The sequence below is a fragment of the Aquila chrysaetos genome, chromosome 8 (genome assembly GCF_900496995.4).
Source record: "Aquila chrysaetos chrysaetos chromosome 8, bAquChr1.4, whole genome shotgun sequence".
NCBI classification, from domain to species: Eukaryota; Metazoa; Chordata; class Aves; order Accipitriformes; family Accipitridae; genus Aquila; species Aquila chrysaetos.
This window is the reverse complement of record NC_044011.1, coordinates 33,409,978-33,431,024: the sequence shown is the minus strand read 5'-3', so window position 1 is coordinate 33,431,024 and position 21,047 is coordinate 33,409,978. Positions and strand designations below refer to the sequence as shown.

The following is a 21,047-nucleotide window of genomic DNA, read 5'->3' as shown; positions in this document are numbered from 1 at the left end:
TTTGCCATAAGCAGTCTAAAGACAGAGCCTCACCCTTTTAGCTGGGGGTTTGAACACAATTTTGGCTGGAAAAACTCATCCCATGCTACAGAAAGACATCACACCCTGCACAGGCCACCCACTCGTCACCACATGCTAGCTTGGGGCCAGGACATCTGGCTGTAAAAATGCAACTGTGATGGTGTCCCCTAAACAAAGGAGGATACTACACCCAGCTACTACACCCTTCCTCCCTAAAGGAGGCTGCAGACGCCACTGTTATATTTGCAGTTCTTGCCCTTTGGCGCACCTTACAAGCAGACAGGACAACTTTTCTAGCAAAGCCAGGAAAGATAGGAAAGATGATTAGCTTTGTGATCAGGCGCTGTGCGGCCAGAGTGCTACGCAATGTCAAAAGAAACTGCTGCTGAATGCCCAGGTTTCAGGATACAACAATAACACACAGCACTATATTTCATTCCTTTAACAAGTGTTGAATACGCAAAGGCTCCTTTCCCAGCTTCTGTCTCCGTCTTGGAAGCTAAGGAAGAGCTGTGTGTATAATTGTTTTCAGATGCCACCCACTTTATTGATTATCTGAGCAGGATGCACAAATAATGGCAGCTAACACCAGGAGCAGAGATCGAATGAAGCTCGCTCCCTTTTGGGAAAAGCTGAAATAAAATCACTATATGAATGGGTCATTGAAAACAGGCTGGAATATATTCCCTGTAGTCATTCTGAAAGTTCAAGGGCAGGGGAAAAGAAAAAAAAAAAAAAAAAAAAAAAAAAAAAAAAGCAGCCGTCTCTGTGTTCACTAAACTTCTAATATCTGAAAGTTTTTAAAAAAAACCACACATGCACTTTTTTTCATACAATCATGGAAAAACACACTAAGCTTTTGACTCAATGGTTTTGTTTTTCCAGTAAGTCCCTTCCAGGTTCCACGCGCCATCTCATAGTCACGTCTGCTGGGTGAGCTTTGAGCTAACAAACTTTAGAAGAGCTTTCTGTGATTTTGCCACATCGAATTTCAAGTATCGGCTTGCTGGAAGTGCAGTGGAGAGGGAGGAGGGAGGGAAGTGGTGTGAGCTTTGCCAACACACCTGCACAAGCTTTGGGCTCTCCTGGACACTCTGTGTGCTAATGATGTATAACCTGTAGAGCCTGGCAACATGCTCGCTGAAGACTATAACAGACAGAGTGTGCACTCTGATTTCTGATTTCTTAAAACAAGTAATAAACCGCTCCCCCCCCAACCTTATGCTGTAGGTAAATGCTTAGGATGGAAACTGAGGTGTGTTCAGCTGGGCAGAGCTTCTACCAAGGTAAGGAACAAATGGCAATTTAATTATGGTATTTTAGGTCTATGTAATTCCTCTTCTAAAGCAAAGGGGAGGAACAAAGCTAAAAGAAAGACAGAGTTCATTTCAGCTCTAATATTCTGCTAATTTTTCTTTTGACTATTAGAGATGCAGCTGGATCCTATTTCTAATCCACTTTCAAATTTGCTTGAATTAAAATCCCAGATCACTGCTGTGTTTTCAAGTTGAAGTGTGCATAGTAGCCAAGGTTTATATTGCAATTTCTGGAGTTATGGAATGATGAGCGCCAATAGAGGAAAGTGTGTTGTATGCCTGAGTCCTGGGGAAAAAAAAAAGGTTGGCATCAGTGTTATTTGGAATTAGAGCTCGCTTGTAGAATAAATAGCCTTGAAGTTAATACATGGCTACTTTTTACACTCAGTTCCACCCACTGGAACTGGTTGGTATGGAAGACCAAAGGCAGCCATGGTGGAGAGGTAGGAATGTGAAGTGCTATTTAATTATAAAGCCTGGGTATTTTTGAACTTTCATCTGAAATTCAAAAGCTCCCCCATTAGTTTGAGGCTTATTTTAATAAATTCACTTTCTGACTAAAAGCGCACAGTAAGACTGTCCTTGCTTTGAAATACCTGTGCTTTCTCTATTGCTACCTGAATCCCAGTCTAAAAGCTGACATTTCTCCTCCGGCATCCTGTTTATGTCTAAATCCAATAGCATAGTCGTTAGACTTCGTCACCTGGAAAACACCGTAACTCACATGAAGTTATGAATCCCCATATTCTCGAGGCTTTCGTATCTGCCATGACAATTCACAGCCGCTGCCAGGTGAGGCCAGCCAGCCAGTATTTATGGAAAATGAACAGACTAATCATTTCCAATAGCGGGACACAATTATGATATAATTGCAGCAGTTTACGTTGACATCCAAGTGGACGGATATAAGCCAAAAATTGGAATAACGGCTCCACCCATCTACCACCCAAACGTAAACAAGCCAGCATGGTTAAAAAGAGGACTAGAAGACAGGGCTCAGGCGTTCTCCTCCTTCAGCTGTGTTACGATATCATTGCCAAGTTGCCACACAACCTTCCTGCCAGGCAATTTATCCAGCCGTAAACTGACCCTTACCTCACACAAAAAGTTCAGTGGCTTCTTTCAGTATCAGCTTCTTTTTAAACATGGCTAGAAGTGCATTATTGTCAGGAAAAGTGAGAGATTATGTTTTGGAGATTAGGTGTTGTAGGGTCCTGACTTAAACCTGTTAAGTACCTAAAATCCAGCTCAGCCTGAGCCATGTTTGGCACTGTTGTAGTGTGTACATGTTACTGCCAGGGTGGATAAGGGAATACCTGCAGAGGGGAAGGAAGTTGATATGAATACAGCTGGAGAAGAGGTGAATGAGACTGATAGCTTTTTACAAAAGACTTGGGAGGGGCTCCTTTGCCAATAGATGATTGAAAATCCAGAGGTGGATTGTGGGGAGCTTGATGTGATGTCAAGGAAAACTGGGGTAGGTCTTCAGCTGAAATAAATCAATATAACGGTCCTGGTAGTGAGCAAAACCTGCTAGTTCACCCTAGCTCTGTGAACTATTAGCCCCTTTCAGAGCAGAGTTTCTCGCAGGAGAAAGACAAAGTTTTTTCTTTCAGCAATACTAGAGTCAATCCCACTCCACTGTAAGGATTTCTCTCATTAACAGAGAAAACAAAGCTATTCATCTTTGGGTGGGGGTGGTCCTGGGAAAAGCCTTGAAATTACCCTTATAACTTACTTCCTTGCCTCTCCCCAAGTTGGCCTAAATTTGACTAAATTAAACTATTCCCCAAATTACATTTCCAGTAAATTCATAACCCTGAATGAAACAGCATCTGCTGTTTGTTGATGCATCTTTGATGTGCAATGGTCAACCCATTCCTCCTGATACCATCACTAGGAGAAAATAGGTGCTGCACAGCTTCAAGTTCTCACTCCTAAATGTGAGACCAGCCTAGATGGAGTATAGCCTGTGTCTGCATCTCTGGATATCACAGACCTCCTCAAACAGGCTGGCTAAAAAGAGGAAGCCCTCTTGGAGGCTGGGGCAGTTTATACTAGTGGAGGATCTGGCCTGCAAACACTTACACCTGTGGTGTGAGGACAAACAAAGGCCCATGCTCTAAAGCATGGTGAGCTCCCAGTCTCCTAAGCTGTATGAAATCCCATTTCCTTTCTACTTGTGCTAAAAGTAAAAACAGAAACAAAGATGCACACCTAAATAAACAGAAAAGCACAGACAGCAGAAGGGGAGGGAGGCCCTAGTGCAGGTCGTACGCCAACTAGTACAGAGAGATGTTTTCTATTTACGGTCCTTCTGTTAGACCTTGCCATATCATGTGGATGAGAATGTGAGTGGGAGACTTGTTGGACAATGTTGGTTTTACAAATGTCTCACGATTGCAGAAACACCTGCTTTACATTATTTTTCTTGCTGTTCCACAACAAAATTCCTCCCTAGTCAACAGTTCTCAGCAGGCCTCATTTCTTCCTTCTCTGTGGAGGGCTCAAATCACTGGTTTCTGAATCCTGGGCCACCACGAGATCACACCCGGACCTCTTTGAGTAGGAGGGGGAATACAGAAGGCAGAAGAGCACTTCTGCGCAGAATCATGCCAAAATGTTGGCTAGGGGACCAAAACTGCATGAGACTGCTTACCATCAGGTGGGGGAAGTGGGGCAGGAGGGTTACCCAGGCCAAATGGACGGATCTGTGAGACCCATCTGTTTTCACCATGAAAACCTTACAGCCCACACCTATGCAACACACACCACTCCAGCCACCACAAGTTATTACTCTTGGTCTCCAGCGCTTCCTGTGAAGCTGTAATGGGTCTGAGACAGCGTCCAATGAAACCAAAGGGAGCCTTTCCATTAACTCAATGGGCTCTGGATCAGGCCCAACATCTGTTTGGCCCTCTCTGTACACAGCGCAGCCAATTTATTCTTTATCCATTCCTGGGCCTCTCTCTCCAATAGCATCCATATTTTTCCTACTTATGGTTGTCATTAGCCACACTAAGCACCACCCCCAGAAAGCGACCATCTCCACCCCTTCGGCAGCCAATCCCCTGGCGTGGCATAGCTACGAGTGCTGCCCCAACCCCTTATCGTTTCAGCAAGCTAACAGTCTCTCCTTTCTCCTTGTTCAGGTTTCCAGGCCATCCCTTCAAGCTGCCAAGCTCTTCCTACTCTTTTCTTCCCACCAAGGATAGGGCTGGTTGTGCCCTCTGTTGTATTGTAACCCTGGCCAAGAATCAATGCAAAAACCAAACAGAAAGGTCCAAGAACCTGCAAGACACCTGAAGAGCATTGTCAGAGCAAGGACAGGCTCTCTGAACAGACATTTCCCACCTTCGTTGATGACAACCCAGGCAATGACTTCCCTAGCGATCCAGAGTACGAGGGAGAATAGCCAACAGGCAGCTCCATAGTCTTATATTGGGGTCCAGAGCTAGAGTAAGAGACTTAGCAATAATTCTCCAAACTGCCTATGTAAGATCATAGAGTATCTCAAGTTGGAAGGGACCCATAAGGATCATTAAGTCCAACTCCCTGCTCCTTACGGGACTACCTAAAGCCAAACTGTATGACTAAGAGCATTATCCAGACACTCCTTGAACTCTGACAGGCTTGGTGCCGTGACCACTTCTCTGGGGTTCTTCCCCTGCCATCCCCATATCTCCTCAAGTACGAATATATGCGTTGTACCAGTTCATAGCACTTCAGTTTCCAACCACTCGCACCAAATTTGTGATTCACGTTGCAGAGACTATGATGGGATTAGGCACAGGTCTTCTCTAGGTCCCACAGTGACAGCAATAGCAATGGTCCATGAGACACCACCTATTCACTAAGCAATAAGCAATATTAATTTCTTTATGACTTTGCTGAGCCCTTAGATTCCAGTGTCTTTTTTTCACCTGTCACACATGGATTCCCACGCTGTGAAATGCATGTCATTGCTAAGCAGATCAACAGACTTCGATAAGAAGCCAAGCAGCTTCTTACAGCAGAAAAACAAGTCTCCAGTGTTAAAGCTATAGGTTATTCCAGGCATAGAACTACAGATTCATTTTGGGCACTGCCATTGTGTGAGAATCCCATGCAAAAATACCCCCTTGACATACCCCAAAATCACATGGGTTTGAAAATGCAAGCATGATGCCTGAGGCCAGATGTGTGGACTGGCAGGCTGCTGGCACTGTGCATAGGCACATCTGCATGTCAGGTAGTTACTCATCCCTGCATACTTCCCTGATAAAATCTGGATTGCCTAAAGCTGGTATTTTCACTCCAGTTTCCTTATCAAGGTATTTACCACCTCCTGTCTGTGCCTTGCAGACTAAGGGTGTTAAATGCTCCCTCACTCTCTCAGCGGTACAGTGAGCTCAAGCATGTAGGAGCTGCTGTAGAGGATGGGATTTCTAAACCCACTGGAGCACGCAGTGGGTGGCTGCTGGCCTGGGCTCGATAGAATCTCACCCTGTTTGTACCTGAGATGTTGCTCTTTTGATCCGCACGCTGGCTTTCTGCAGCTGGCGGGCTCCTTCCTGTGTTTCGGGGCGTTTGTTGTGGTGTTTTCTGGTAGTCCCTGATTGCATTTTAAAAGCTGTTGTCTCCTGTGGAGGGCTCTATCCTGGTGTAGCTGTTGCACAGCTGCATGAAGAGAAGGATAGTTTGGGATGAAGTTTTCTCAGGAATAGCAGAAGTATATATAGCACCTCAATATATACACATAACATCTTTTTCTCTTTCTCTCGAAAATAAAAAGCAGCTCTCTGTCTCTCTATGTAACAATATTGAGATAGACTGCGATCACGATCACAAACACAAGCTGCCCCTGGAAATTTTGAGTAGTCCCTTTCCAAGAGCACCCCACACCTCTTTCCCACCCACTGGTGATATCAATCATCTATTTTAGCCAATGGCTCTCACACCCTCCTCTTCCCAGAGGGAGAACATCACTCTGAACCCTGCACAGGGTGCCCTTGATAGCTCTGCTGTTCCCCTCCAAGCTCAATAAAAGGGGAAAAAGAGGGACAGGTTCTGAAACACAGTATCTTAAAAATTATTAATTTCCTTCAGGAAAAATAGTATTTGATTATCCATTAGGGAAACCTAAGCAACAGATGTGTTTCAGTTTGATTTCACAAACATGGTAAATATTTCATCAGTTTAAGAATAACATTTGTGGCGGTTGATCAGCTGGCTCTACATTCTGTTGGGGAAGAACATAGTTTATTTTGGGATGCTGATTCTACAAACAACACCGTCCTGAACAACTTCTGTGACCTAGGAACGTAGCTTGGTGTCAATCAGTTTTAAAAGGAGGCCTTTTGGCTAAACTCAAACAGAATGAAATGAGATGCAGTTTGATTTCAGAAGTACCACCATGTTCTTTTAGTTCAAAAAAATAACAATACAGAGTCTTTCAGACTTCATATAAAAAGATTTTCTTCTGACATTTCTACTCCATTTTTTTATTGCTGTTTGGGGTGTAGAAAAAAAAAAGGCAGAACTATCCCATGGGGTAGCTTTCCAAATTATTTGAAATTTCTGTCTTGACATAGGCTAGCAGAAAAAAGAGTGATCTCCTCAGCTGCCTTTCCTAGAGCAACTGCCCAACTGTTACCAGCTTGAGCAAACTTGTTTAAATCCCACCACTACACCCCTCCATACATGCAGTGGTCTTGGAATGCTAGACAACACTTAATGGAACCCAGGAAAAAGAGCTCTATTTTAGTGTTTAACCCCTCTGTGGTCTTTCTGCTGAAAGATGTTAGACTTGGATCTAAGGTTGTTGTCATACTTGACAGTGCTGGTGAGAGCACTTTGAACCCCACCAGCTGTGCAAAATGAGCTCTGTCCACTGGCAGTAGTGAAGGAGAACCAAGCAGGGTTCATGGGGCTAGTTTTTCCCATTACTTTGGTTTTTGGACAAGCCAGCACTGAAATCAGAGATGACTGCATATCTGAGGTGGCATTAATTAGGTGCCAATTGCAATGAAGACATGATGACATGGGCTCTGACAGGAGCTGGCTGCCTGGGATCATATCCTGCATCCAAGCTATAACCTGCTTTGCATCCTCCCTCCCGAGGGTATTAAGACCAGCTAGGCTAAAACCAGCTTGAGACATGCCTGCTCTTGCTGTGGTTTCTCCTCAGACTCTCTTAGGAGCTGTGATTTTTTGGAGGTGTTGTGCACCTGCTGCAACCCCTGCCTCCATGCCTGGGTGCTGAGTGCCCAGAGCATGGGGAGGAGCAGTCCTGAGAGGCCTTGAGAAAGAAGTACAGGAAAGCAGATGCTTTACAAAATGCTGATCCACAGTTTTGTCCTGTCCTGCAACCTCCAAAGTCAGTGCACGAGAATAAAATGTAGGGAACGATGTAGTGTGAGAGAGCAACTCAAAAATTACTCCTGTAGTGAAGAAACCACATAATATATTCAAGATGTCAGAGGTTAGCTGTGGTGCATGTGAATCATGCTGCAAATACCTCACCTTTAACTTTACCATCGTAATTAGATTACAAAGTTTTTATTACAGTTTTAAATTCTGCCTTTATAGGTTGCTGCCCAGCTGTGCACTTAAATCTGGTTTTATCACACTTTCTGAGCTCATCACATTTAATTCTGCCCCTACAATGCTGGATTAACTTTAAGGGTCACTGAAGTCAGAAGTCACTCACCCTTGCCCTACTAATGGATTCACACCATCCCCGCACAGCCCCGAAGAGTGATGTGTACAGTAAACTATATTTATTGGCATGGTGGAGAAGAAGGGGCATTGGGGTTGTTTATTTACTCCACTGCTGTGCTTAGCTATCAGGGTATTTGCACAGATTACTGCATCAATGAGATGTTGTTTACCTCCATGTAATATCCTGTTGCAATAAAGTCTTCTCAGCAGCACTGGTCTGAGAGCTAAAAAGGAGAATATTTAGGTCCACCTGTGAGAAGTGGATGGCTGAATAATGAGCTATTATAGACCTGTATCATCTGAGGAACCGATCAATTGTGTCCATTCAGAAATCCAGAAATCACACCCTGCTGTCACACTCACTCCTGCCAGAAAGCCCAGACCTGGTATTTTATGGATTCTGTCTCTGATATTTGAGGCAGTCCCGGAAGAATGAAAAAACATTATTTTTTTCTAAAGGTGACTTCTTCGCTGTTTCCTATCATCAGGAAAGCAGGGCAAGGCACAAATTAAACTCTTCATCTAAAAAACGTTCATCTCCAGGTTTTACCTCAATCTGTTTTTCTTTGACTAGCAAAGATTAGATGGGTTGGTGTTAGATACCACCAAAACAAGGTGATCCATTGTCCTGAAAAATTCATCGTGTAAATGGCCAAATAAAGGGGAATTCATATTCTTTCTATTAAAAAAATGGAGAAATGAGGTACTGAATGTCTAAGTGATTTACATGAAGTCACAGGGGGAGTCTGAAAGGGATCTGGGAAATAAAACTAGCTCCAGTGGAAAGGTCATTTCTTTCTCTCTTGCAGGGGAATACTTTGAACAGAATTAGAACAGACCTGAGCCAGAGATGGACAGCAGGGACTTTAATGAAAAATGGAGGGCAAAATTCGTCACTGAGTAACACCATGACAATTTTTGACCTTTGCCATTCAATGACTAGACACAACATTTTTGGAACTGAGGTTAATAATCTTCTGCAATATACAACCTTCTCCCAAGGAATGTGTGGTGATTAGGGCAAAGAATTTCACATGGTCACAAAAGATCTATCTCAGAGTCCTGGGCTTATAAAATACTCTATTTCCTCCATTAATTGTGTCCACGTGGAGCTGTAACTAAGTAGCTGAAACAAATAAAACCAAAGTAATATTGTTTCCTTTTAAAATATTTCACTTAATTTGTGGAAGAGGTTTGGGCTCATTAAAAATAGACCATCTCCCATGAGGGCTTTTTACTTTTCTTCTCCAAGTCTCTCAACCAATCCTTAGTAATGTGTACAGCAGCACACTCCTCCTCAGCACAGCCCTGGCTGGAGCTGCTCTCGTTTGACTCAGCAGCTCCTGTCATGCTCGGCAGCGAGGGCAGGCAGCGCACATTTGGCTAAGCAAAGTGAGGCCTCGGTGTCTTCTGATGCGTCATTGCTCTGAGATGAACAGTCGGTGTTGCTGACTAGAATTTCCTCCTACCTCCAGCTCACTAGGAAACTCCGCTCCTTCCTCCCACATTAAGATTTGGCTATCACAATCCATGCTTTTTTTTGTGGAAATGACAATATGTTCACTGTGACCAAAGGTGCAAGCAATGCCTAGACCTCAGCTAGAGCCTACCCAGTTGAAGCTATTGTGCAGGCATTTGGCTGCTTCTAGTGGATCTCAGTCTGTTCCCTGATCTTCCAAAGTAAGCTATGAATCAGTTACAGGTGACATCAGAAACCACTGTGTCGCCAACAGACCATGACAATTCTTTTCCCTGGGCTAATGTCAATCACAAAGCAGGGGACAAAGCACACAAAACAGAGGCAAAGAGCAACCTGGAGCAAGGGCGTTAGGCTGCAAGAACAACCTTCAGAAGAGATCAAATGATTCCACAGATTCCTTTCCTGTTTAACTTCATTTTTTCACCTTCATCAGGATATCTTTTCCTCTTAAGTCCACTCCTCCAAAAGAACAGCATCCACAGCCACGACTCTCTAAACAAAAATGGGACAAGATCCAGTGATTCCACATAGTCCCTTGCAAACTCTCCCATTGCTGGTGTGCCCTGACCTGGAAAGTGCTTGCGCTGCAGCACGACTGGGGCAATACCAAGTCCCAAGGGTGGTTGATGGAATGATCTGACCAAAGGGGACCCAATATGCATGTGTTTGCAGAAGTTACAGGAAGCTTAGGCGGAAGTTGAGACCATGATCTCCTCCACGCTAGCATGTTTCACAAGGTAGTAATGCCCTGTTGGCACCCAACATTGTTCCCCTCTCCCCCACTACTGATGTGGCCCCAAATACTCATCAGGTATCTGGGATAGATGTTATGGTATATATGCTTCAGCGCTGTTTTATGAATACATTTCCATAAAATTGGATCCTGTGATCCCTCTCTGAGTTTCTCCTTCTCTCTTACAGGCTCAGTTGCACTGTAGAAGAATTTATGCCAACGTTACCAACCAAACTATTCGTGAGGGCACCCCAGACAAAAGATGTAGAGGAGTTCAGAGGCTCCCCCAGTGCTGGGTCACTCTAGTCCTTCTCACTGGTTTTCTCCTTCTAGGGGGTAAGCCACATCTGGAAAATTACTGGTGTCCTGCTGTTCACTATGGACACCACTGGGAACTGGCATATGGTCTTGTAAACTGTGATTAGATCTACAAAGTAAACTCTCATTATGACCTCTCTCAAGGTCTTTAAAAACACATTTCCCCAACTACTATGATTATATACAAATTCTTTCATTTTAGTAATAACAACATCATCCACATTTTCCTCTCTCCCTCCTCCTTTTTCTGATCATAATCTTGTTAGGCACAATAGAAAAATAATTCCATAATTCTCTTTTCTCCCCATGCTCTCCAACTCTGGGCATGAAAACTCTCCTCCCACCAGAAAAACAATATAAATACAAACAGCTTCTCTGCTTTGGATGAGCTGAACATGAAGCTTGGGGCTTTTCTGGACCATATTAAAAGGTAACTATAATCAGCCTTTCATTAGCATCATCATCAGTATTATTATTATTATTGCTTTTATTAGAGCCCCCCTTAGAGATAGTAGCCAAGATCAAGGCTTGATGACTGTTCAGATACTGTACAGACATAGCATGAAGGCAGTCCTTGCCCTCAACAGCCTGAAACATATCTGACCAATCCAGACACGAAACAAAGTGCGGGACACTGGGTGAGACACTTTGTCAGTGTGAGAACCAGAACCCAGGTCAATTAATCCTGTGTCACTGCCATTCCTCTGCTGCTTCTCTGCATAATTTGAATTCTTCCTTCTGCAGCCTCTACTGATCATCAACATGGCTGTACCAAATGCCTCTTCTTCATGCGAGGCGCAAAGCCCAAAATTGCCGTCACTCAGCCCCAGGAAACACATTCCCAGCAACCAACTGGGATGGCAGTGAGGTTTTGCCCAAAAGCTTGTCCCCACCGTAAGAGCCGTGGGAGAACAAGAGTGGGATGAAGATTTCTGCCCCAAGTATATTTATTCCAGAGTATAATGTTCTGCTCCAGGCAGGAATGCACTAGTCCCAGGTGACTTCAAAAGAGCTAATTCAAGATCACCTCTCAGCCTGTAAAAAGCCGAGCAGGAGAGCTAGACCTGCCGACTCTGCAGGGACCAGTTTAGGTGCAGCAGCACCTGGGAAAAAGGCATTTCACCACAGCAGTATAACTTGGTGCGTTTAAGTCATTCTGGCATCCTCTGAGGGACAATGTGCAAAACCTACGTACCTGACAGAGGGCTATGTATTGCTTATGTCAGATCTGTGAAGAATTGTGTGATATTATTAAATATTTGCAATGTTACTATTGTAACAGAATATCCCACTCAGATGTATCATGGGAACCAAAGAGGTAAAAATATCCAGCAGCAGTTCGCTCCGCAATAGGGACTGTGCATGCAGGTCACATATGTCTATACAGGCATTTTGTGGATCGTGTTTATCTATACGTCATAAATAGATACACAGACAAAAGAACACTTGGTTTTAAGGACTGAATCACTTGGCTTTGATAAGATTTTTATCTAGATAAAAACTGAATTGATTGACATCTCATATTTCTTGGGTTTAATGAGCTCATAACTGCACTTTAATTGGTTTAATTACCAGAACATAATATTACAGGTATGTACTGTAGACCTGTAATATAGAGTTATACAATATATTATATATGCTATACATAATAAAATGCAACATGTAATATAACACAGGTTTTCATAAGAATTATTACTAGGATTATCAGTAGTGAATTTTCAGCAACATGAATAGAAATTTCCTTTAAGTAATGTCTTCAGGATTCGGCCCTCCTTGTATAAGCTTCTAAGAACAACATACATATGAGGAAAATGTGAAGACTGTGAAATATGAAATTATTTGTAGGCTAAGGTAGGATTTGGCTTCAGTAAGCTCAGGGTCTAAGTTCCTCCAAGATGTTTAGACACCTCACTCCCATTTAAAATTTCCATGTTCACTTCAGAAATACAATTTTTCCTCTAGCTTTTTCCAAGGCTGGCTCAACACTCACAGTGTTTTCTCAATCTATTTATTGTCTACATTTTGGAAATGACTATTAACAGTCACCCAGTGTTTTCCTAACATAATTGTTTAGATCTCTCCAATGACACAATTAGCATCTGGGAGAAACACCGTAGCGTGCAATTGTGTCTTTAATTATCTTTCCATTGTGAGTAGAGATGCTATGTGCCAAGGCAGTTATTATACCTGACAAGGGCAATGTATTTACAATGGGTGTTTATACAGGCTAATTCCTCATAAAAATACCTTGACAGAAAGCGCTTCACCTGCCTTCATGTTCCCTATCACAACTGCTAATTAATATTATCGTGCTGAAAATGATGCTATCAATTAAAGCCTCTTCTGTCATAACCACTGTTCCCTGCCTAGCTATGCTAATTAACCTGCCACTGACTCACATGCAGGGAAGGATGTTCACCAGCCAGACTTCATCTTGCTGATGTGATTTCCATTGCTCCGCTTGGTTTTGCACAGAGCCCTCCTTTCAGCTAAGCGTGTGCCTCCCCTGAAGCACACTACCCAGTCAGTTTGCCTCTTCACTCAGCAATTCTTATGCTCAGCTACTGCTGCTGATTCTGGGTTTAAAGCTATATTCAGGTTTCGTGGTAAAGTTCTCATTGATTTAATTGGTTAAGAGGGCTGACAATAGGCATATATTTGAAGCCAAGTGCCATCTGATTTGCTTTGCCAGTCACACTGGTTAAAATACAGTTGTGAGTGCACTCCGTGCGCTTGGACAAAATTATTCTGCAGGACACTGCACACAACAGTTGCAGCCGTTCTGAATTTTCTGTGTATTTGTCAAGCTAAAATGATGTTTATGTTGCTTGCATAAATAAGACTTGATCCTTCAAACTGAAACAGAGTGGAACTGCTTTGCAGATCTGGTGTCTGGGAATTGTATGAGGACTGGGAAGGACGGTGGTGAAAGCCTGCCATCAGTCCCAGAAAAGTCAGGTTCAAAGAGTAACTGTGCTTTGTGCAAGATGCTTTGGGCTTGATTTTGGGCTTGTATCTAGGTATGTAAGGATACAAACAGAAGTCTAATAGGATTGTCAAAAGGACATTACTCACCCCTCAGGAGGCTGCCTCTCCTGCCAAAGAGCTCCTGCACGGCTCAGCTCAAATTGCAAAACCTCCAATGTTCTTCTGTTTCTCATCTGTTACAAGTGAGATAATTACAGAGGTGCTAAGAGGATAAACATAGTAAAGTCTGGGAGGTGCTCAAAAAAAAAAAAAAACCCATGTAAGATAGATGGGGCATGACTAGTTACTCTTGTCTCAAGGCATGCCTGAGCTCTGTAGCGACACAGACAGGGCTTCTGGCCAACTGAAAAATCAGCTGTGATGTCTCATTGGGCAAGGGGGCTGAGTGAGGGCTCTGAGGAAATGGGGTTGTCCTCTTCAGGTTTGCTTCGGATCAGCTGCTGAGTGATGTTGGACTCTGAAACTTTCTTGGGCCTTTTTGATGTTCAAGAAGTCAACAGGCTATTCCTGGAGGACCACTTTTTAAATCAGATTTCTGGTGTCCCTCTGTGCAACTACAAACATCAGTGAAATCACATGGAGGAGGGAAAAAACCCACCCCAATCTCCTCTTTTCCAACTCTCCAAGAAAGACTAGCTTAAAATACGGAGGAGCATTCCTACTGGAAGCTGCTGTTCACTCATCCCAGCTTGCTGGGCCGTCCTTGACGATAAAGCTGTTTGCCACATGTTGCTCAGTGGCACTACAGCGATTATGTCAAACTAGCACAGCACAGTGGGGGAACCCATCCTGCCAACCCAGCAAGCGGGGCCTATGCAGAAGGAAACAAGATCTTAAGAGAAAGGATGTCACGTGATGAGCCACTGCCTTTTTTCCTTGGGACCAGCTCTGCAGTGCGTGTTACAGATTAAATTCTAGGCAAATGTAATGAAATCTTTTGGAGTGATGGCAAGGTAAGAAACCCATGCGCATGTGTATTCTGGCAGATAAGGCATTCAGACTGCTCTTTCTGGAACTAACCAGTAACAACAAAAAATAAACAGAAAAAGGGAAACAAACAAAGCTTAAAAATTGAAAGCATCTTCCAGTGTACAAAATGAAGCAGTGAATCAAATAGGCTAAAGGCAGAGGAAAAGATGTGGAAAAATCAGGACTTTTTTACCCCATGAAATCATGGGATTCTTGTAAAGAGAGGCAGAGGAAATATTCTTAGAGAAATGCAACGGTGCCACTGTGAAGTGAAGCAAGTTGTCAGCACACTGTGTCTGTGCATCTACAGCACTAACGAGGGTTAAGGCATTGCAGAAAATATTCTACTTAAACCTGTTCCCAAAGCACCCCAGGATCCCCTGGCCATGAGGAGCACTTCCCCCCCACCCAGGTCTCCCTCTGTGGCAATCTTGTTCTCCCTCCTGTGTTTGGAGAAGGGCTGGAAGGTGGCTAGGATTGACTAGTGCCTGTACATCACAGGCAAATACCCTTTATGGAAATACCTGTTCTTGTCAGGGACTCCCATGGGAGCTGAAGGTATGCAGCACCTCGCTGGATCTGTACTTGCTATTGCCACTAGTAATAATAATAAAGGGCAGGGGAAGAAATAACACTGCAACCTTGAGGTCTCTGTGTGCTGGGAGAGCAAGGATTCCACAGGGCACTCGATTCTGCTTTCTCTGAAGCAGCAGTAAATAGAAATGGTTGGTAAAACTTCAGAAGAACCATATACGTATGTGGTTATACAGACTAAATATAAGGAATACACATATCTTTCTTTGAAGCATGCTGTTCTACCAAAAGGGAATCACTTAGCAAGAACAGATCCCTTTTTGACTGCACTTTGCTTTGAAAGGAAAACATCCAGAGGAAAAACAAAAATGCCAAGAGCATTGCAATTGTGCCATTTCAAAATTTAGAGCATAAAGCATTTGGCTTTTTCGCCTTCAAGTTCTCACATAGATTGTTATGCAAGACTGTGAAAAGCAGGAATGGAGACAACAGACTCGGGCTCACTTTTTGGGAGAAATTTTACTTTTGGGGTGATTATTAAACTCTTAAGTCAAATTTCAAAATTCCGTCTTGTCAGGGCATTCCGTTTCGAGTATTGCTTATATGTCTCTATATTACCACCATTACCACAGGAGCTACACATCACATCTCCTAGTGTACTAATACTCACAGAGCCCATGGCCCACAGTTGTGGAAACTGAGGCAAGGAGCAAGTAGGTGATTTTTATAACTTAACAGAGACTATCACTGACAGCACTAGATGACGAGCTCTTTATAGTCAGCCTATGATCCTCAGCTCTGTCAAAAAAATCCCCTTTTCTACTCTGGTTTGAGTCAGCCTGAGTAACGACAAGGAGTCTTTTGTTGTTGCCATTCGACGACTTGGCTGTTGGTTCGAGCTCTCGCGCTCTCATTAAGGAGGCAGCGAGGGGGGAGCAGAGTGCCGATCCCAGCGGGAACACGTGTCCTAGGTTGGCCCATCTGCAAAATAATTCTTCCGCGTGTCATCTAGGCCAAAAGCTGAGTCTGGGATCTGCTACATGGCTAAGTTCCCTCCCCGCGGCAGCCAGAGCAAGCGTGGTGACAGTTACGGGGAAAGAAATTGAAATGTTTTGGGGAGTTATGGCATGGAGAGTGACATCTGTGGCAATGGGCTCGTTAAGTGAAGGATTTGGTGTAATACATATTGCAACAAGGTCATATTCTCAGAAAACTAGGACTTGCCAGAAAAATGAATTAAATCAGCCAGGCTTATGATTTGGTTTGATTGCTTCCAAACTCATCTTTAATCTAAGTTCTTTTCAAGGTCATCACAACTGGGCTTGCATGAACCTTGGGGCCTAATCCTCATCTGGTGCAAGCTAAAATGAATCCATTTAATTCAAGGGACCCTCGCCAGTTTACATCAGATTGTGGGTATTTTTAAGGGTAGGTCATTTAGAAATATGTAAGTACTTATTTCCAGCCATACTTTTTGAATAAAGCAAATAAATCTGAAACCTACCAGGATACAGAGCATCGAATTTTTTTTTTTTTTTTCTTTCCTTTTTTTGAAGCCATGGAACAACATCCAGGTCTCCATGGGAGTAACAACATCCGGTCTCATGGAGTCCCCCAGTCCATCTTTTGCCAAGAGGGGATATCCAGAAGGGTGCTAGGCTGGTCACTGTGCTTAACAGTGGTGGCAGTCAAAAGTGCCACCAGGAGAGAAACTGGAGGAGAGCAAAGGAGACATTGCTCACCTGCAGCCTCCAGAACCTCCCACAACCCAGCCCTGTTGCTCCTCCTTCAGCATCCCTGTGCTCTCACCAGTTTCTCCCAGGCTCACCCCCACTGACTGAGGAGGTGCAGCTCCCTTGCAATAAACGGGAGCCTTTCAGATTATACCAGGTGAGGATTCGGCCATGGGATTCAGACAAGCTCAGGTCTGACAGCCCCATGAAAGAACTTGGATGCAAGATGTATCTGGAAGCAACAAGCCTTGAACAAACCCTGGACCCTATCTCAGCTTTCAAAACTGGCCAACCTCAGCTTCCAGAACCACAAACAGCCCCTGTCCAGATTGAATTTTGCAGCTTCAAGGAGGAAGACCAACCATGACTTGCCTCACTGCTGGGATGGGCTGGCTATGAATAGTCCTGTCATACAAGAGGGAGTACAGACTTTGTGAATTACTTCTGATTCTTCATCTCTAGTGACAATTCCTCTTTCCACATCCTAATTTCTAGCCATGGTGAATTGCCTCACCCTCAGTTCCACAGACCTGTATCCATGGGAACATTCCCCATCCATGGGAACATTCCCCATCCATGGGAAAAGCCACAAGGTAATGAATGAATGCATTTCCCCAAGAAGAAGAGACTGTTCACAAGTTTAAGAAAAAAAGGTGATTACCTGGATTGAATGTAGTTTGGTAGGTCAGAGGAAGCTGCAGCAGCTCACTGAAGGAGAAAGAAAACACACCCACTAGCACTGGTTTCTAGAGAAATAAGGTTAAGACCCAGGGATGACTCAGGGAGCAGCAGCTTTTTCACTGCTTTTTGGACTGTAGCCTCTAAAGACTTCCGTGCAATGGTCTCCAAGCAAGATTGAGACCTCTGGGTATTATCTGAGTACAGAAAGAATGAACAGCGTAGCCTAATGAAGTACTGAGTAGGAGAAATACCTATTTTGCTCCATGCTTTGGGTTTGGTTTTTTTTTGTTTTGTTTTGTTTTAACATCTTTTGCACTTGAATAATTGTCTCCCTTAGCAAAAATGGTGCACATAATATATGGCAGAGGCAAAAGAGCTATATTAAAAGCTATAATTACTGCTGTTTAACAATTAGTAGCTCTATTTGAAGATGTTTTGAATAAGATTTATGGTATGTTTTCTAATTTTTAATTATAATTATGGAGAAGAAGCTTAGCCTTGAGTATTTCTCCTCTGAAAAATTTAAAATAACATATAGTATACTTTTGGTCTGTAGAGAGGAATACTAAAACAGGAAAAAACATGTAGGAAGAAAAGGATAAAGTTTTTTTGTGTGTGTAAGCAAGGTTTAAATGGAATAATTAAATTTACCATAATCAATAAAATGTGTGAGTCAAGTTTATTGAAGTGGCTATTTCCCATTGCATAATTTCCCTGGGGAACTTTCATTTTTAATTCAAAAATAAAAAAAAAAAAATATAAAAAAAACAAACCCCTGAGCACTTACTGTAAATATGCCAGCATATGTGTGAGGTTAAGAAAAGCACGAGCCTACACCCAGGAATCAAAGAGGGGCTTACCACTGCTTTGACACTAATTGTAAAAGCTGAACATTTTCTAGAACCATAATCAAATCTTAACTGCCATGGGGGACTCATTCAGCAGCTCACAGTAATTCTAATAAGATGCAGAGCCTTTCACCTTTAGGTCACCAGTTCAAACCCACTTTGCGTTGGTTAGTAAACAGAAGGTAAATCCTGAGTCCAGTGGAGTGCCAGAGTATCTAGAGTAGATGCCAGAACAGCTGTTGGGCAGAAGTAGGAGAAGGCTTTCCCATCCATCCCATGTCATCCATGCTTCCCCTGGGATTGACATAGCAACCTCCTCCAGGGGCTCACCTCATTTCTCTTGGCCTCAGATCCTCCCTTCTGGAAAGGGGATGGGAAACCTTTCTTCTTGCTCTCCTTCCTCCATTTCAGCTGGAGCCTCCCCGGATGCCCCATAGCACCTACCACCAGAGACCCTGATCTTGCCATGAGGTTTTTCAACACTTCTGTAACACCTTTCCCAAGAAAACATAACTAGCGATATCATCTCTGTCCCACTTCCATGTATACAATTCCTCTTAATTAATTGGTTCATTTACTTGAGCACTGCATGGAAAACAGACTGATCAAACATGTAATTGAAAATAACAGGCCCCCACCCCACTGCCCTAGGCCGCACAACAAACAGCTCTGCCAATAACAGCAGCATTTGAAAACTGAAGCCGAGTCCTTGCCTCAGCACTTCGCCTGGCTTCAGGTAGAACTTCTCGCACCGCTCTGAGCTGCTTGTACATGAAATCACAACTCCAGCTGAGGCCCCTGGCACTGCCAACAGCCCCAACTCATCTTAAGTTTTATGGCAAACACCCCACGCATACCCTGCTACACCAACGCCTGGATGGATCCTGGCTCTACTGTGTCTTCCTTGAGGAAGCCATGAATGTTTGTTTCAAGCTGTGTGACTATCAAAAGAGAGCTACATGATCCAACCAGCCTAAAGACACATTGCCACCAATACGGACAGTCTCCTTTCTCCTTCAAACACGTGTCCCCCTTCCGACATGCGCAGGGATGACTCAGAGGCTGCTTTAAGGTATATAGTTATAGTATGCAACCCCATCTTTCTGACTTATAATGATATGTACGCTTCTATGTATGTGTGTGAGTGAATATAATAGTCTGAGGCCTTAATTATGTCTCATTAATACAGCTGAGAAGTTGAGGAGCTCTAAGGAACAATTCATTCATTGTCCTCCACACATCTGGGTTAACGTTTCCTCCTTGGATTAGTCTGTACCAGTGCGTTCCCTCTCTGCTCACCACAAGCTAGCAGTGCCAATTTCCCTCCGTGGCAGCTCCAGTGACAGCTGTTTACTTGGAAGCTCATGGATTTGATATATGGGTGCTAGCCACAAATTAATGGAATACTTTCCAGATGCAATATCTTTAAATATTCAAACAATAAGCCAAAAGCACTAAGCTGTTTTGGCCATTTTTTCTCTTAACACTAAATGTCTCTCAGAAATGATGTAAACACGATTTCTTGGGGCAATGACCAAAACACTTAAGATATTTCAAAGGTGAGCGGCAGCATGAGGTGCTGGATGGTAGACAGTTGATGGTGCCATTTGTCATCTGAAGCCAAGACCTGAAATGGCCAAGCAAGAAAAGCAGAATAAAGAAGAAAAAAGAAGTATTGAGGCTAGCTGTTAGCAGGCTGCCCTCCCAGCCCGCTCTGGTCAGGAGCTGCATGTGCTGGCCTAGACTCCTGAGCTCAGGTGAGCTGTGCTTGGCATGGGATCCAAAGAGCAGCTCCCAAACCATCCCCAAAGGCTCATCTGGAGCATTTCAAAGCAACAACAAGAGTCTGCTGAGGACAGTTACAGTGGACAAGGATCACTAAAACACCTCAAACCTCTCCTTGGCTAGATGTCATCTAGAAATCCTTCTTGAGCAGAGGAGTTGTTACCCAGCTCACAAATGGAGACCAAGATCTGCCCCCAGGTGTGCCTTTCTCCCAAGCCAGACCTTTAGCGATAGCATTGCTCCTATGACCTCAGTTTGCATTATATTTACCCTAATGCTGAGGACTAGGACAAAAATAGCATTTGAGAGTGAAGATCAGAATACAAAAGTGGACAAAATTGCTTTGGGGCTAGTGTAATTGACTGTTATCACCTTTGCTTAAAGTTGACAACAGGTCAAATTGAAAACTTCGGTGAAGTGGAATGGCTGCACTGCAGCTGTGTGGTAATGATTTATACCACCGCAGAGCCTGGGCCAAGAAGTGCAACTTACTTCTTGGCCAACTTACATCACTTTTTCTTCCCTCATTGCATTTTCTTTGGCATTTTCTTCTTCACATTTACTCACTTTCTTCCACAGAAATTTAACATGACCTGGACAGTTGAGCTATTAGGATACGGATTTTCTATCCGGTAGTTAAAGGGAGTAACCTTCTTGCACATTTTTATCTACTTCAAAATACCAACAAACATGAGCTGTGTGGCCTTACGTTGGATGAGGGCAAGAGAGAGCTCCAAGTAACATTGTCTGAATTTGAAACCAGTTCAAACCTGAAACAGTGCCTGTTTGAAGGCTCCTCCTTTATTCCCTCCAATGTTGTTATTAATTAGAGAATTAGTAGTTATTAAAGTTATCATCATCTTCACTGAATGGAAAAATTCAAGTTCATTATCTAATGAGAGGAAAATAAACATCATTTTACAAGGGTTTTAAAGCAAC

At 43.4% G+C, this 21,047-nt stretch overlaps 1 protein-coding gene across 2 annotated transcripts in view; it reads left to right on the top strand.

Moving 5' to 3' along the window:
- Positions 1–17,952, top strand: part of BMP2 (bone morphogenetic protein 2) — a 136,292-nt gene extending 118,340 nt beyond the window's left edge. Inside the window, exons 5-6 of one of the 2 annotated variants that reach the window (XR_003924582.2) lie at positions 1,252–1,307; positions 17,290–17,952. Coding sequence is in view for 1 of the 2 variants with exons in the window: in XM_030022309.2 (XP_029878169.1) it covers positions 17,137–17,161 (25 nt within the window). In the remaining variant the exon portion in view is untranslated. Of the gene's footprint in view, positions 1–1,251; positions 1,308–17,136 lie in introns of both variants that reach the window. The other variant, XM_030022309.2, reaches the window with a different exon arrangement.
- Positions 17,953–21,047: the final 3,095 nt, after the last annotated feature.